The sequence below is a fragment of the Schistocerca nitens genome, chromosome 2 (assembly GCF_023898315.1).
Source record: "Schistocerca nitens isolate TAMUIC-IGC-003100 chromosome 2, iqSchNite1.1, whole genome shotgun sequence".
Classification (NCBI taxonomy): Eukaryota; Metazoa; Arthropoda; class Insecta; order Orthoptera; family Acrididae; genus Schistocerca; species Schistocerca nitens.
The window spans coordinates 1,004,706,047-1,004,722,639 of record NC_064615.1 but is presented as its reverse complement, the minus strand read 5'-3'; the positions used below and the strand labels follow the sequence as shown (position 1 = coordinate 1,004,722,639).

The 16,593-nt window shown below is 42.8% G+C and overlaps 1 protein-coding gene across 1 annotated transcript in view; it reads right to left on the bottom strand.

Annotated features, from left to right (window-relative positions):
* LOC126234767 (ER membrane protein complex subunit 5) overlaps positions 1-16,593 on the bottom strand; it is a 62,653-nt gene that overhangs the window by 24,565 nt on the left and 21,495 nt on the right. Inside the window, exon 2 of the mRNA XM_049943515.1 lies at positions 1,381-1,433. Within this exon, the coding sequence (XP_049799472.1) occupies positions 1,381-1,433 (53 nt within the window). The remainder of the gene's footprint in view (positions 1-1,380; positions 1,434-16,593) is intronic.

Here is a 16,593-nt window from a genome sequence, read left to right as displayed (position 1 = left end):
CTGATTATTCCAAGTGATATGCTTCATAGCACTGCTATCAAAATACCATTTATTTACGTCAATGCAATTTCTACTACGCAAACCCATGGCGCATGAAATAAATACAGTGTTACAACTCACCTTCTGTTCTCACTGCATGCATCAAGAGCATCCAGTGGACACCCCGCCACCCACCCCTCTGCCCAGTGACCTAGTAGTTCACATTAACTGCATGGAAATTTTTGTTCTGTTCGCTCTTCCATCATCTTCTTCCGTGTGTTAGAAATGAACAAATGCAATTATGCCTGTTGCATTTTGTTCATGCAATTCAATGATACAAAGTTTTTTGATAAGTAAGTAGAAACTCTGATTTTCCGCTGGCATTGTCTCCCAGAGATGTTTAAAATTATCATATTCCTTTCCGAGCATAAATAAAATTCAACCATTTAATATTCTTTTAGACAATTTGTTCTCTTCATGTTTCATTAAATCATTTAGATCTACAAATAAATTCTGCAGCTTAGTTACATGTGTGCTTCTCTTTCATTGCGTTTGATCCAAAAACAGTTTTCAATTAACATGTTCAAACATTGAATGCTGCTATGTTAAAATCGGGCATATAGTTTATTCCATATTTCTTTAGCATTTTTGTACATCTACACCAGTTCACCAACTGGTTTGCTTAGCACACTTGCCACAAGACTTGCTGCTTTCGCATCATTCTTTTGCCGTTCTGCATATGCTGCCTTCTGTTCAATAGTAGAATCCTGAGGCAACACAACAGGTTTGCACATACCAGTAACACTCTGAGTCCATATGAATGGAGCACCATAGACATGTGCCACTTACATTTTGCCCATTTGCTTCAAGTTTATCAATATTCACTTTATCACCTCCAATTGTAGCCATGTTCTTACTGAACAAATAGTTTTAACAAAAAATTCTTCTGTCAGCACACACTGGATTGAATCAGTTTTTTTTTCTAAAAAGAACTATTTTGTTCTTTAGACGTGGTCTGGGCCCATAACCTGTTGTAAATTATAAGGTCTGAACAACACAGTTTTAGTTATGAATGGCACGTTTTTTTTTCTTTTCTTTTTTTTCTTCTTCTTTAGGATAGAGCTTTACTTTGTAACTGCAATGAACATTATATAAAAACAAAAATATTTCATAACATATCTAGGAATAACACTTCACAGTGAATGCTAAAACTTTTTCCTTTCATCACAACATTAATAAATGTGTACATGTCACTTTCAATTTATCCAGTAAAACATGCTGTTTAGACTTAACCTTAGTGTTTCTAAAATCACAAAAAACAATGTGTTAACATACTGACACTCAGGAGGAATCTTTAAAGTACTTGTATTTGCTAATTAAGTTCGATTACATAAAACTTACATCAAATGGCAAGGTGACAAACTCCTGCTCAGTGATTCGAAGGTATGAACGATCTGAAACAAAGTGCAAAGAATACTTATCATTACAAGGTTTTTTTTTTTTATTTCATATACTACAGCTTATCAGAAGCAATACAGAATATTAAACAGAGATATCATATTTCTTATAATAAATATCTAATTATAAATTCTAATGCATTACATTCTCTCCTTCACGACAACACCACTGCATCCTTCTTGTTCTATAATACAAAGAGAAAAAAAAGAAGAACATTAAGTATAGTTCACGATACCACACGAAAACAGATGATTACACACACAGCCATCCACTTAACAACAGGATGTTTACCTGTAGTGCTACAAGTAGTGATAATATGTCATGGAGTGCACTCTGCAAAGCTATGTCATAATACATAGTGACAGCTAGCATCCGTAAAGTCTAATTAGAAATTTTCAAGATAGTTACATTACTGAAGATGTGCTAATTTGGAGACATACCACGCACATATACACAATAAAGTTCTGATAGAATGTAAATACACTCCTGGAAATGGAAAAAAGAACACATTGACACCGGTGTGTCAGACCCACCATACTTGCTCCGGACACTGCGAGAGGGCTGTACAAGCAATGATCACACGCACGGTACAGCGGACACACCAGGAACCGCGGTGTTGGCCGTCGAATGGCGCTAGCTGCGCAGCATTTGTGCACCGCCGCCGTCAGTGTCAGCCAGTTTGCCGTGGCATACAGAGCTCCATCGCAGTCTTTAACACTGGTAGCATGCCGCGACAGCGTGGACGTGAACCGTATGTGCAGTTGACGGACTTTGAGCGAGGGCGTATAGTGGGCATGCGGGAGGCCGGGTGGACGTACCGCCGAATTGCTCAACACGTGGGGCATGAGGTCTCCACGGTACATCGATGTTGTCGCCAGTGGTCGGCGGAAGGTGCACGTGCCCGTCGACCTGGGACCGGACCGCAGCGACGCACGGATGCACGCCAAGACCGTAGGATCCTACGCAGTGCCGTAGGGGACCGCACCGCCACTTCCCAGCAAATTAGGGACACTGTTGCTCCTGGGGTATCGGCGAGGACCATTCGCAACCGTCTCCATGAAGCTGGGCTACGGTCCCGCACACCGTTAGGCCGTCTTCCGCTCACGCCCCAACATCGTGCAGCCCGCCTCCAGTGGTGTCGCGACAGGCGTGAATGGAGGGACGAATGGAGACGTGTCGTCTTCAGCGATGAGAGTCGCTTCTGCCTTGGTGCCAATGATGGTCGTATGCGTGTTTGGCGCCGTGCAGGTGAGCGCCACAATCAGGACTGCATACGACCGAGGCACACAGGGCCAACACCCGGCATCATGGTGTGGGGAGCGATCTCCTACACTGGCCGTACACCACTGGTGATCGTCGAGGGGACACTGAATAGTGCACGGTACATCCAAACCGTCATCGAACCCATCGTTCTACCATTCCTAGACCGGCAAGGGAACTTGCTGTTCCAACAGGACAATGCACGTCCGCATGTATCCCGTGCCACCCAACGTGCTCTAGAAGGTGTAAGTCAACTACCCTGGCCAGCAAGATCTCCGGATCTGTCCCCCATTGAGCATGTTTGGGACTGGATGAAGCGTCGTCTCACGCGGTCTGCACGTCCAGCACGAACGCTGGTCCAACTGAGGCGCCAGGTGGAAATGGCATGGCAAGCCGTTCCACAGGACTACATCCAGCATCTCTACGATCGTCTCCATGGAAGAATAGCAGCCTGCATTGCTGCGAAAGGTGGATATACACTGTACTAGTGCCGACATTGTGCATGCTCTGTTGCCTGTGTCTATGTGCCTGTGGTTCTGTCAGTGTGATCATGTGATGTATCTGACCCCAGGAATGTGTCAATAAAGTTTACCCTTCCTGGGACAATGAATTCACGGTGTTCTTATTTCAATTTCCAGGAGTGTATTTTAGGAGTAAAGAAGACCCCTCATTAAAAAGCAGAGGTGTTGAGTTGTCGACACACACATTCTCTCTCTCTCTCTCTCTTTCTCTCTCTCTCTCTCTCTATCTCCCCACAGCAGGTGGACTGGTTTGGGTGGGGGTTGCATTGGGTGGGATGGATGGGGGGGGGGGGGGGACAAAGTGGGGGCAGCCTGTTTACCAAGAGAGAGGGGTGCCAGGAGCCTGGGCTAAGCAAGTGATGTGTTGGTATCAGAGCCAATGCTGAAGCTGATGTCAGGATGCGAATTGGGAGATGGTGACAGGCTGGAGGAAGGGGAAATAGTTTAGTGTAGCATTTGGGAACAATGGGTTACTGAGGATTAAGGCTTGGATGGTTACAGGAGCAAAGGATGTGTTGTAATTATAGTTCTCATCTATGTTATTCAGATGAGCTGGTAGTGGAGGGAAGGACACAAATGGCCTGGGTTGTGAAGCACCTATTAAAATTAAGCATGTTGTGTTCAGGTGCATAGGTGTCACCAGATGGTCAACTTTGTTATTGGCAACAGTTTGGTGGTGGCCATTCATTCTGGTGGACAGTTGGTTAGTAGTCACACTGACATAAAAAGCCGTGCAATGTTTTTAGCAGAGTTGGTATCTGACACGGCTACTTCCACAGTTGGCCTGGCCTATGATGGGGTAGGATAAGCCCCTGACAAGCCTGGAGTAGGAAGTGCAGGGTGGGTGGATTGGGCAGATCTTGTACCTGTGTCTCCCATAAGGATATGATCCCTGTGGCAAATGGATGAGAGTGGAAGTGGCATAGGGATGGAATAGGATGTTGTGTAGGTTAATGGGCAACAGAACACCGCTTATGGAGGGGTGGGAAGGATCTTGGATAGAATGTCCCTCATTTCAGGGCATATATAATCAAAGCTCTGGCTCAAATATGACTCAGTTGCTCCAGTCAAGAGTCACAATGGGTGATACGGGGAATGTGGTGCTTTGTAGCCAATTCTGGGGGATGGTGGGAGGATTAGGAGTGTGTGAGAAAATGGCACAGGAAATTTGTTTGCGGATTAGGTTTGGGAGGGTGGTGCCTGTAAGTGAAGGCTTCATGTGATTTTCATCATATTAGGCAAGGAAGTTCTCATTACTAAAGACATGCTATCCACAGGTGGTCAGGCTTTATGGGAGGGATTTTTGGGTGTGGAAGGCATGGCAGCTGTCAAAATACAGGTAATGTTGGTGGTTAGTGGGTTTAACGTGGACAAACCTCCACCACTCTGATGGCTCCATCCACACCAATGTCCACGTTAAACCCACTAACCACCAACAGTACCTGCATTTTGACGGCTGCCATCCCTTCCACATCAGAACATCCCTTCATACAGCTTGGCCACCCATGGATGACATACCCGCTGTGTAGAGAACTACCTTGCCCCGTATCTGAAGGTTTCACAAAGGCTTCCACAGATGGACATTATCCTCTAAACCTAGCCCGCAAACAGATTTCCTATGCCATATCCTCAAACATCCCTAATCTTCCCATCACCCACAATAATCAGCTACAAAGGAGCATCTGCCTAGTCTCCCAATACTGTCCTGGATTTGAACAACTGAACCATATCCTTCATCAAAGCTTTGATTATGTATCATCATGCCCTGAAATGAGGGGTATCCTAACCAAGATCCTTCCCAACCCTCCTAACTCCTAAAGTGGTCTTCTGGCACTCACCCAACCCACACAACATCCTAGTCCATCCCTATACCAATCCAACTCCCAGCCCCTTGCCATAAGGGATCATATCCCTGTGGAAGACCTGGTGTAAGACTCTGCCAATCCTCCCATCCAGCATTTCCTACTCCAGTCATGACATGGGCTACCCCACTAGAGGTTGCGCCACCTGTGAAAGCAGCCATGCCATAAACTGGTTCTAATGCAAACAACATACAGCTTTCTATGTTGGTATGAATACCAATCAGCTGTCCACCAATATGAATAGCCACTGCCAAACTGTTTCAAATAACAAAAGCTGACCACCCAGTGGAACAACATGCAGCTGAACATAACATGCTAAATTTCAATGGCTGCTTCACAACCCAGATCATACGGATTCTTAGCTCCACCATCAGCTTCTCTGAACTACACAGATCTTAGTTATCTTTGCAACACATCCTTCATTCCCATAACTATCTTCGCATTAATCTCCAGTAACCCACATCCTCCACCCATCATACTATCAACCCCTCCCAATTCACATTCCCATATCACCTTTAGTGTGCACCAATCCCCATTGGCTCTGAAACCCACGCATCACAAGCCTAGCCTGTGCACCTGCCACTCCACCATCCCGCATTTCGATTTCTCTCTCCCTTTATCCACCCTAACCGACACAATCCCACCTACTAAAATTGTGCATCCAAATGGCGCCATGCAGGGCACAGGCATGTATATGCATGCATGCGTCTCCTTTTTCTGTGTATTTGTACTCTAGTTCAAGTAAGGATTACTCCAAAAAGTAGCAAGTGTTCATTATTTTCATCCTTTCAATGAGTGATTTCGTTTAGTACTGAAATATTTACAGAGAGAATAAAGGTTTGTTAATGCTGTTTTCACAAAAAATTATGTTCCACGAAAATTGTTTTATTTTAAATGCTATGTATGGCACGGGAAAAGTGTCTAATAACCTCTCTTTTTTTTTCCTTTTTGAGCTGTAAAGGATTTATTTTCGTGTCTGTTTTCAAGTTAAGTCAAATTTGCAATTTCTCATGGGCATTTGGTGAATCTGAAGTTCAAGGTGAATTTATTCTGAGCAAATCTTTCAATTAAGAAAGTTAAGTGGAGCATACTCAAATGAAGAGAGTATTTTCCATGTTTGACGATTATTATTGCATAAAGAGATCCAGAGCTTACAAGGAGCTTGTTCATAGAGTGTACCTACAGTAAATATTTCAAATTATGCTGACAGAATCATCTTTCAACAATTCTATTAAAATATAGCTTCCTGCTAAACCATAAGGTGATAGTGATAAACACGGACTAAAATCTACAAAGGAATACTCTATGGGTTTTGTGATTCTTTGTGTAACATCATTGACACATTACAGAACCTATATTATATCACATGATAGAAATGACCTATTGCACCAGTTTTGACTGCCTTTTCAGATAAGTTAACTTTGCCACATTAACTTTCAAATTTGCTGAGACATGTAAGTCAATCATAATTTTCTTGAGTGCAGCATTAAGGATTCATTGGCTCTGATTCTAATCAACTGAATTAAATCTAGTACCATATTGCATACCTTCACATAATTATAGTATGTTTGTTTAGGCACACAACAATGAGGTTTTTAATCTTATCTCACTGGACATATTGATAGATGATGGCTAACTATTGATATGCTACACTCCACCTACATCTGGCAGGGCCGTTGTGAATGGGAAACCATACAGCATCTCTGGTCCGTAGGTAAGCAAGCCCACTAGCCAGCCAATTTAAGATCAAGGGGCTGCTGGCCCAGTTTCACTTCTGTCTGCAAGCCATGCTAGCTATACAAGCCTGCCAACTGTTTAATGATTTCCTAGAGGACACTGACATTTACCAGAAGCTGTTAACACTATGTTACCAGACAAGTCACATCAGTGCCTGAAATGGGAGAGGGCAATATTGCTATCCAGCAGCCTCGGTTGTATTACGTGCAGGAACAGGCCCCATTTTTGGAACCTTCAGTTACTGCTTTTGGACATTTATGCTTTGTTAGCAGAATATATTTCTACTAAAATGCATAAGGTTGCAGCTCCACCAGAATTTTTGTAACAGCATAAATTAGACTTGGTAAGCTATGCAGCAGAGCTTCAAAGTAGGAATTAGAAGTGTAAATTTGTGTGCACTTTTGGCAAAAAGTTTAAATGGAGATGTCAATTGTTCTCTCACTTGTAATAGAGGTGTGTATTGGGCAGATCCATAGTTACGAGAGGTATTGCATATAATTTGTGCTTCATTTTTGGTTACTGTCAAGCAGTCTTGACTGCTTCACTTCACTTCGCACCACTGAGACCTCTCCCACTAGCCGAAAAGTCAAAGAAAATCTTAGTCTTATAAAAACATTTGGCCTTTACCAGTATAAGAGGTTACTATCCTGGATCACAAGTGCACCTGTTATTTTCCAAGGAATGTTTGGAATAGCTTATAGCATATATACCCCCATTTTGACAACTACCTTGATGACATCCTGGTTATAGGCAGTACAAACAAAGAATATCTACACAATCCAAGTCAGGTTTTCACAGGTATGTCTGGAAAGCATCTCAAGTGTAATTTTTCTAAATGTTGATTTTTTTCAATCTTCTGTCACTTATCTACAACATGTCCTTAGTAAAGAAGTGTTCTAGCCCACAGAGGGCTATGTCAAGGAGATCAAAGATATGCTTTCCCAGACCTGTGAGGATATCCAGATGTTTCTTGGGAAGATTACCTATTATGCCAGTCTTGTAGAAGATTCCATAGCTTATCTTTTGAATTAGTTGCAGTGAAAGTGCTTTCAGTTTCTCAGCTGGCATTTCAAACTTCGGAAACTTGCCTACAGTCTGCCCATTGTTTAATAATGTATCAGCCTCAGTTACAAATGGATGCCTCTCATCATGGCATCAGAGCCATCCCAGCCCGTCAGTTTCAAAATGCCTACAGCATTTGTTTCCAAATACAGCTGAAGACCCTGACGAGATGGAGCTGCTGAATAATAGTCAGATGTTGGATAATCTGACTGTGAATAGAATCATGGCCCAGGGCCATATCATGAGATGAAGCAACAGTTTGAACCAATCCCCAGAATGCTTCATTCTCCAGGCTGTCCCAGGAGGATCGGTCAATATTCAGGGATATGACAGGAACCACACCTTAAGAGCTATGAGCAGTTTTTCATCTTTGCTACTATGAAACACATCTGTTCTAATGAACTAGTGTTCATAGCTCTTAAGGTATGCTTTTTGGAGCTTATGCTTACTACGCTTTTTTGCTTCAAATGACGACTCCCGTCACATCTCTGAACACTGGACAATTATACTGGAGACCCAGTATAATTCAGCATGCCAAGGTGAAAAGGAGAGTGAGACTCGTTTTCACTTACACATCTGGAAGGCAGCCGCATAAGAAGAGGACATCACCTCGAAGAAAGATACCTGGCACTGTTCTGGATTTTTGGCTGCCCAGAAGACTACATTGTTTGGCCCACACCTGGGATGAGGAGGCATACATTCTCTGGAAGGAGGCATAGTGCTCCCATCATCCCTTGTTATTGTATTCAATTAGATGGCAAGCCTTAGCATGAAGTTGCTTAAAAGTGGTAAGGTTGGTTTACAAAGGATTTCACTTGAAATGTAGGCCTCTGTGATTATCTTGAACAGCTATTGCAATGTTTCTGGTCCACCATGGCACTGGTTGGTGATGGAAGGGACCTGTAGAAAGTAGCCATCTTAGGTTGTTTGCAAATGATGCTGTCATTTATTGTCCAGTAAACTCATCAGAAGATCAAAGCAAACTGAAAAATGATTTAGAAAAGATACCTGTGTGGTGCAAAAAATTGGCAATTGATCCTAAGTAATGAAAAGTGTGCAGTCACCCACATGAATGCTAAAAGGAATCCATTAAACTTCGGTTACACGGTAAATCAGTCAAATCTAAAAGCCATAAATTCAACTAAATACCTAGCAATTACAGTTATGAATAATTTAAATTGGAAAGAACACACACAAAATGTTGTGGGGAGGGCAAGTCAGAGACTGCATTTTACTGACAGAGCACTTAGAAAATGTAACAGGTCTGCTAAAGAGACTGCCTACACTACACTTGTCTGTCCTCTTTTGGAGTACTGCTGTGCATTCTGGGATCCTTACCAGACAGGGTTAATGGCATACACCGAGAAAGTTCAAAGAAGAGCAGCATGTTTTGCATTATCGCGAAACAGGGGAGAGAGTGCCACACTGACATGATGCAGAATTTGGGGTGGACATCATTAAAAAACGGCATTTTTTGTTGTGGCGGAATCTTCCCATGAAATTTCAATCATGAACTTTGTCCTCCAAATGCGAAAATATTTTCTTGACACCAACTTATATAGGGAGAAATGATCATCATAATGAAATAAGGTAAATAAGAGCTCACAAGGAAAGAGATAGGTGTTCGTTTTTGCCACACACTGTTCGATATTGGAATAATAGAGAATTATTGTGCAGGTGTTTTGATGAACCCTCTGCCAGGTACTTAAGTGTGATTTGCACAGTATCAATGTACATGTAGAAAGAGGAATAGCAGGTCCACTGACATAGGTGATTGTGTCAAGAGTCATCATGCAATCTGACGGAGAGAGGGAGAGAGAGTGTAAAGGTAACAGCAGAGGTGTACAACTGCCAGTTGGCTTCAAAGCATCTACTGTGGTAGTCAGCCAATCTGGCAGTGGCAAGGAAGAAAGAGGCCCACATCACCAGAGAGTGGTCACTGTCACAAACTGCGCCATGTAGTGAGCACTGTAGAGGAGCTATGAGATTAAGGAAAGAGACTGTTAGGTCAATAGCTGAAAATGTGCCTTGGCTGACACTGAAATGGGTAGGGGTATTAGGGGTATCATCATTGAGGAGACACAGAGCATGGTCAGTAAGAAGCCGATAAATTGGAAGGCCAGTGATACTCCCCCCCCCCCTTCCCTCCGACAGGGAGTGGTGCACACTTAAGTACCCAAGTAGCAGAAAAAGAGAGAGAGGGGGGGAGGGGGGAGGGAGTTGTTGGGCTAAGGTGGTCAGCACAGTGTAAGTAAGTGGCCTGCTTGGAGAAAATAGTGACTGCTGAAGTCATTTGCATCTGCACCCCTATTGTTTCCAAGGGGAATCCACTCACTGATGACATCTGTGTGAACCAATTTATATACTCCTGCAAATGTCCTCTTGGGGCCAACACAGTTCTGACAGAATTTCTGATAACTATAGAATACTGATGACTGGTCATCACTGAAGCACATTTCTTGTAGAAAAACACAAATTGCAGAAGAGGAAAAATTAAGGTGCTGTAGTTATGGCATGTGACAGTAATATCCATTATAGTTTCACTGAATGATAACATTATACGTGTCAAGGTTAGGTGTGAAGGACCAGTCATGCCCCAGGATCAGTGCCTGTAACCGATGGGAATGGAACCACGTAAATAAGCATTGGTTCAAAGTCTGACTGCATCGACGGAGGCTGGGGGTGGGGGCTGGATGTGGCCCCTCCACTGTCACCAGAGTAGCCTTGTCCTGATTCTAATTCTCCTCCTCCTCGTCCTCCACAGCCTTTGGCGATTGGGATTCTTGTGAGGGCCCATCCATGGTGAGTGTGGGGATGGATGAAGAGCAGGCAGCCTTGACAACACAGTCCACAGCTCCTTCGGCCATCGGCTGGTGTCAGTCCTCGGGTCCAGGGAGAGGTTGGCCCCAAGAGGGAGCGGTCACTGGTACACACTGGAGGAGGAAGCTGCTTCTGCGGCTTGGTACGGGAGATGGTTCCCCAAGATGGAGCCATGGGAACATGAGAGAGGGGTGTGAGAGATGTGATTTGGAAAAGAAATTCAGGTAATGGGGATGATGGACCCTGTGAGTTTCAAATAATACTAGTTCAGAAATGTAAACTTTTTTTCTGCATCTGGTTTGTAAATGGGTGGATTTATCTAATTTTGGGGTGCTGAATACACTGGTAAAATCAGTTTTTCTCTATGATGTCACATTTCCTAGATAAACAGCAAAATAAAAAATGGTAACAGCGAAAACTGACACAATTAAGTCAAACAAAAATACACATTCAGAACGTTTGAAATCAATACTATTTTGTATGTACATACGGGCATGATGTCAATAAAAGGTCCAAATTAGTTCAGAAGATATTTACACCTTTAATCGTCTTTGGTTTTTGAAAAATGTGATGACAGAGCTCTTCTTTTGTTTGCAGTTTCATCACTCTCCCTAACAAGACCCCAGAAGTAGTCACCCATCATCAAAGGTTTCTAATAACCATGGTAACAGTGTTCCATGGTAAGAATGTCTTGGTGAAAGCATACAACATGCTCATCACTTACGGCTCCCAAATTTTCCAGGAAGAAATCAAGGTGAGAATGCAAAAAGTGTATTTTAAGTGACATTCTACACCCCATGTTCTTATAGTTGTCCAACAGATCATTCACAATGGTTACATAGTTTTTGTCTTTTCTATTACCCAAAAAGCCATTTCACAATTGCTCTAAAAGAAGACCAAGCAGCTAATTGGATATCTGGGAGTTTGGTATCAAAGGTTGGATTTTTCAGCAATTTTCTTATTAGTGGTCCAACAAATATACCTTCTTTCAGCTTTGCCTCACTTAACTTGGAAAACTTTTCTTTTAAGTGATTGAAGACCTTACCTTCTTTATCCAGAGCTTTTACGAAGTTTTTGATAAGGCCCAACTTGATATGAACGGGAGACAAAATGATTTTATCGGGCTCAACCAGTGGGGTATTGTTCACATTTATGTTTCCAGGAACATATGACTTCCTTGTAGGCGATTCTTTGACTGTACGGTGGTTCTTGGTGTCATGGGTGCCCAAAGGCAAAAAAAGTAGCAGTATTTCGTGAATCCAGTCTGTAAACCTGTAAGGAGTGCAACAACTTTTAAATCACAGCAAAGCTGCCACTCGTGATCCTTATATTTGATTCTCTGTAGCAGCAAAGACATGATTTCATAAGTTTCTTCCATGTCTACTGTGTAAGCCAAAGGTACCGATGGAAATTCATTGCCATTATGCAGTAGTACTGCTTTCAAGCTGGTTTTACTGGAGTCAACAAATAGTCACCACTCCTGAGGATTATGTTGTGCACCTAGCTGCATCATCAGACCATTGACATCTCTACATACACACACAGAATTCTGCATATCGAAATTTTTGTCCCTGGAGCTAGAAGGTTCCATTGTTGCAGTCTCGACCCCAAGAGTTCAGCTTGCCGTTTCAAAAGTTTTAGATCGCAAACCAAATTTGATTAAAGAGCTGAGGAGAAGTGTCATGATACTGAGGGCAGTACTCTTCTATATGTTCAACACTTTCTGATTCACTTGACATGGTGTCTGGTTCTGTGGCTTTCAAGTTACAGACAGGAACAGGCAACCCCTCATCATGGGGCACAGGCAAATGCACTGAAGATATATTTGGATACTTTATTTTATGTCTAGTTTTGCCTGACTGTCCCGAAATATTTTTAAGACAGACATAACAGTCTGAATAATGGTCTTTAGGCTCACACCACACCATCGGAACAGCAAATGGCATGGCTCGGCGTTTTCCTTTCAATCACTTGGTTAAGGTTGTAGTACAGGTTACACAGGCAATATGAGGTGCAAAATTTTTATATTCATCACCAACAGGACAATCAAAATACAATTTATATGCCTTATTAACCAAATCAGTGGTTGTTTTTCCTTGGGCTTTTGGAGTGAATTTCCCACACACACAACAAAAGTTGTCAGGGTGGTTTAGACAGCAATGAAATTTACTAGTTGCCATTTTTCTTAGTGTAAGTTTTAAACACAAAAAGTTTGCACTATCTTTCACAGGAAACACTCTCTGAGGATTTCTTTCGCACCACTGGATTACCACACCAACCATTTACAGACGATTTGTAGATCTTCTAGCTCTCCTCTGCAAATCATAAACAAACATTAAGCATCAAAACAGAAGAACAGCAAAACGCAAAATACTGAATATGAAAAATAAAAAAAAAACCTTAAACACTCTAAAATGGTTATGTGCTAGAACATTTTGAAAGGTATATTCGGATTCTACACACCAGAATACATACTAGTTGATGTATCACATCCCAGATGCAAAATGGCTGTTGACTAGTGTAATTGGTCATCATTTGAGCACGATGTAACTGTTCACATTTTCCTCGTGCCTCAGAATATGACAGGCAGTTCAATCAATTTATATTCCTGTATTTTCTTTTCTTTCTTGAAGACTGGACAAAATGATGAATGTCGGTGATGACTATCTGTGTAACTGACACAATGACTGTCTGTGTAACTGACACACACAAAGGTGGTTATTCACAAGAGCTACCTTAGTGGAGAGATCGTCCACAGTGTCCACATCATGCCTGTATATCATGTCCAACAGGACATTTCCTTCAAACACCAAGATAAAGGTGCCTGTATCTGGTCCATTATCCTTGGAACTTTTTTGGATGTGTCGAGCAACATGTATGCCACTCGAGATTAGCCCATAGTTCATCGTCTGTCTGGTGCATAAGGCTTCTGAAAGATGATTCCATGGACCATACTCAAAATTTTGTGTTGGGCAATGGTCACTGGTATGTCACCTAGATGGCTACATGCCTGAAGATCTGTAGATTGTGCAGCAGAGGTGGCTTTAATCAATAGTGATCCATAGTATATTTTTCCCAAAGACTCAGCTTCTCCACCTTTATCTTCAATACGTTCCACAAAAAATAACAACTTTGTCACAGTCAAGGTACTCCAGCAGTTTGAGTACATACTTAGTATTGGATAAATTGCTACGCTCCCAAGTATCTGCCTTGTCCCTCTTTCTATAGGGTAGCCAGGGTAGGGAAAGCAGTGGTGTCATAAGAGTCTGCAATGAAATGTCTAGACCTATCTGATGAGTGGCCAGGATCAGATGATCAATGTTTTAGTGTAATTTGATACATTTCTGTACAAAACATCTGGTGGGGAGCTAGTGCTCAGGCACCAGAAGTGTGATCCCTGTGTTGTCGGGGGCTCATCTGAAAGGGTACAACCCCCAAATGATAAGTTTTTTAAAGTATTTTTGATAGAATTTGATGTCAATATCCCCATAAAGAAATACAAAATACCTGAAAAAGGCTTCAAAATTAAAAGTAAACAAAATCCATGGTATACTGAACAGCTGAGAAATTTCAAAAATCACGAGTTATATTGTTGTACAACATATTTAACAGTCTGAAGACTGACAATGCCAGATTAGCCTATGTTGATGCAGGAATGAGTATAAAAAAGCCATCACTGAAGGGGAAAAAACAAAACAAAAAACACACACACAAAATTGCAGCAGTATTAAGAATTCCACCAATAGTTGCACAGCCACATGGAAACTAATAAACAAAGTTGTAAAAGATGCAAGAAACAAAAATATTAATATCTGTCCCCAAAAATTCAAATATTTTTTATTAAATCAGTTGAAGACATGGGAAATGCTGTTATAAACCCAATATCAATTCATTAGTTTCACTTTCAAAATAATTTATATTCCCAGCTTTCTCGAAAGTATTGATTGAATGATTAACTGACAGGGTTTATGGGACCAAATGGCGAGGTCAGCAGTCCCACAATTCCAAAGTGAGTTACAGAAGAAAGATTGTCTGCTAAAAGTGGACACATCAACCCAGGGGAGTCAAATTATAAATAATGATCATTGATCACACACAGTAAAGGCATAAAAGGTGAGACCAAATCTAAAAACTGGAAAAAAAGGGGGCAGTCATGGGGTCACGGGCCAAGAAGAAGTCCCAACCACAACCAACCTGCCCCTGCTCCAAGACTAAAGTAGAACCTTATATCTGGAAATAAAAACCACTTTCACGGAGGATACTGAGGACCAGTTCAAGCATCCGTGGATTGTCTAATTTTAAATTTAAGGTATCGGGAAGACCATACTTAACAAAAAGGGCCGAAAGAAGGGGACATTCCACCAATATGTGAGATATCGTCAGTCTGGCTCCACAATCACATTGTGGGGGTGGGTCATTACGTAAGAGGAAACAATGGGTGAGCCGAGTGTGACCATTGTGTAAACAGCATAAAACAGTGGACTCCTTCTGAGAGGAGCGGAAGGAAGAACACCAAACTGCAGCAGACTTCTTGATTGTGCGGAGTTTATTACTATGAGCAGTAGCGCTCCAGATGGCATCCCAATTTAGGGCAAAGAGAGATTTGACATTTGATGTAGATCCACATGCCCGCAACTGGAATCATGAAAGGTAATTGGGGGGGTGGGGGGGGTGGGGGTAAGTATCTGCTTCTCAAACCAAACAGTCAGCCAATTCATTCCCTAGCATGCCTACATGCCTTGGGACCCAGAGAAAGGTGACTGACTGAACAGGAGGCATGCGCTAGGGCAGAGAGATCGTGGATAGCAGACACCAAAGGGTGGCAAGAGTAGCATCGGGCAATAGCCTACAGGCTGCTCATGGAGTCTGAACAAATTAAAACAATGTGGAGGGAGGCCCGAGAAACAAAAAGGAGGGCCCTGGTTAGAAGCTCTGCTGTGAACACACTACATGATCCTGGCAATAAATGGAGTTTGAAGCCAGTAGGAAATGTGAAAGCATATCCCACCTTATCGACTGTCTTAGAACCATCAGTGTAAAAGATGGTGGCACCCTGGAGCTCTGCAAGGATGGCTCATACAACACGCCAGTAAACCATAGGACTGACTGAGATCTTAGGACCCTGGAACAGATCGGTCCTAATCTGTGGTCTAGGCACCATCCAAGGGGCGCGGGGGTGGGGGTGGGGGGTGGGGTTATGGGAGGAAAGACACGGGGTGCAGTTCAGTGCGTGAAGATGGAGATCCTGACAGAGGGAAGTGAGACACATATCAATCAGAAATCCCACCCACGGGCGGGTGCTAGGAGGGAGACAACCCTCATTGGCACAGAGCACAGGGTACACAGGATGGTCAGAGAATTGGTGAATGGTGATTGCGTAAGAAACAAGGAATTGGATCCGTCTGATGTGTATAGGGGGAATCCCTGCTTCTGTGAGGAGACTATCAACAGGGCTAGTGCAAAAGGCACAAACAGCCAGATGCACCCCACAATGATGGACAGGGTGGAGGAGTTTCAAAGTGGAAGGAGCTGCTGAACCATAAACCTGACTACCATAATCTAGTCTGTACAAGACCAGAGCACGGTAAATATGGAGAAGAGTGAAACAGTCTGCACCCCAAGATGTGTGGGCCAGGAGGCGGAGAGCATTAAGCTTCCACATACATGTAGTCTTTAGGTGGCGAATGTGGGGCAGCCACGTCAGCTTGTTCTCAAAAATAAGGCCCCAGAAACAGGACTGTGCTACAACATCAAGGACCTGGTTGCCTAAATAAAGTTATGGGTCGGGGTGTACTGTGGGTCGACGACAGAAATGCATAACCCATATTTTGGAGGGAGATAACGAGAAGCCATGGGCGGTGACGCACACAGAGGCCCGGCGGATGGCACCTTGG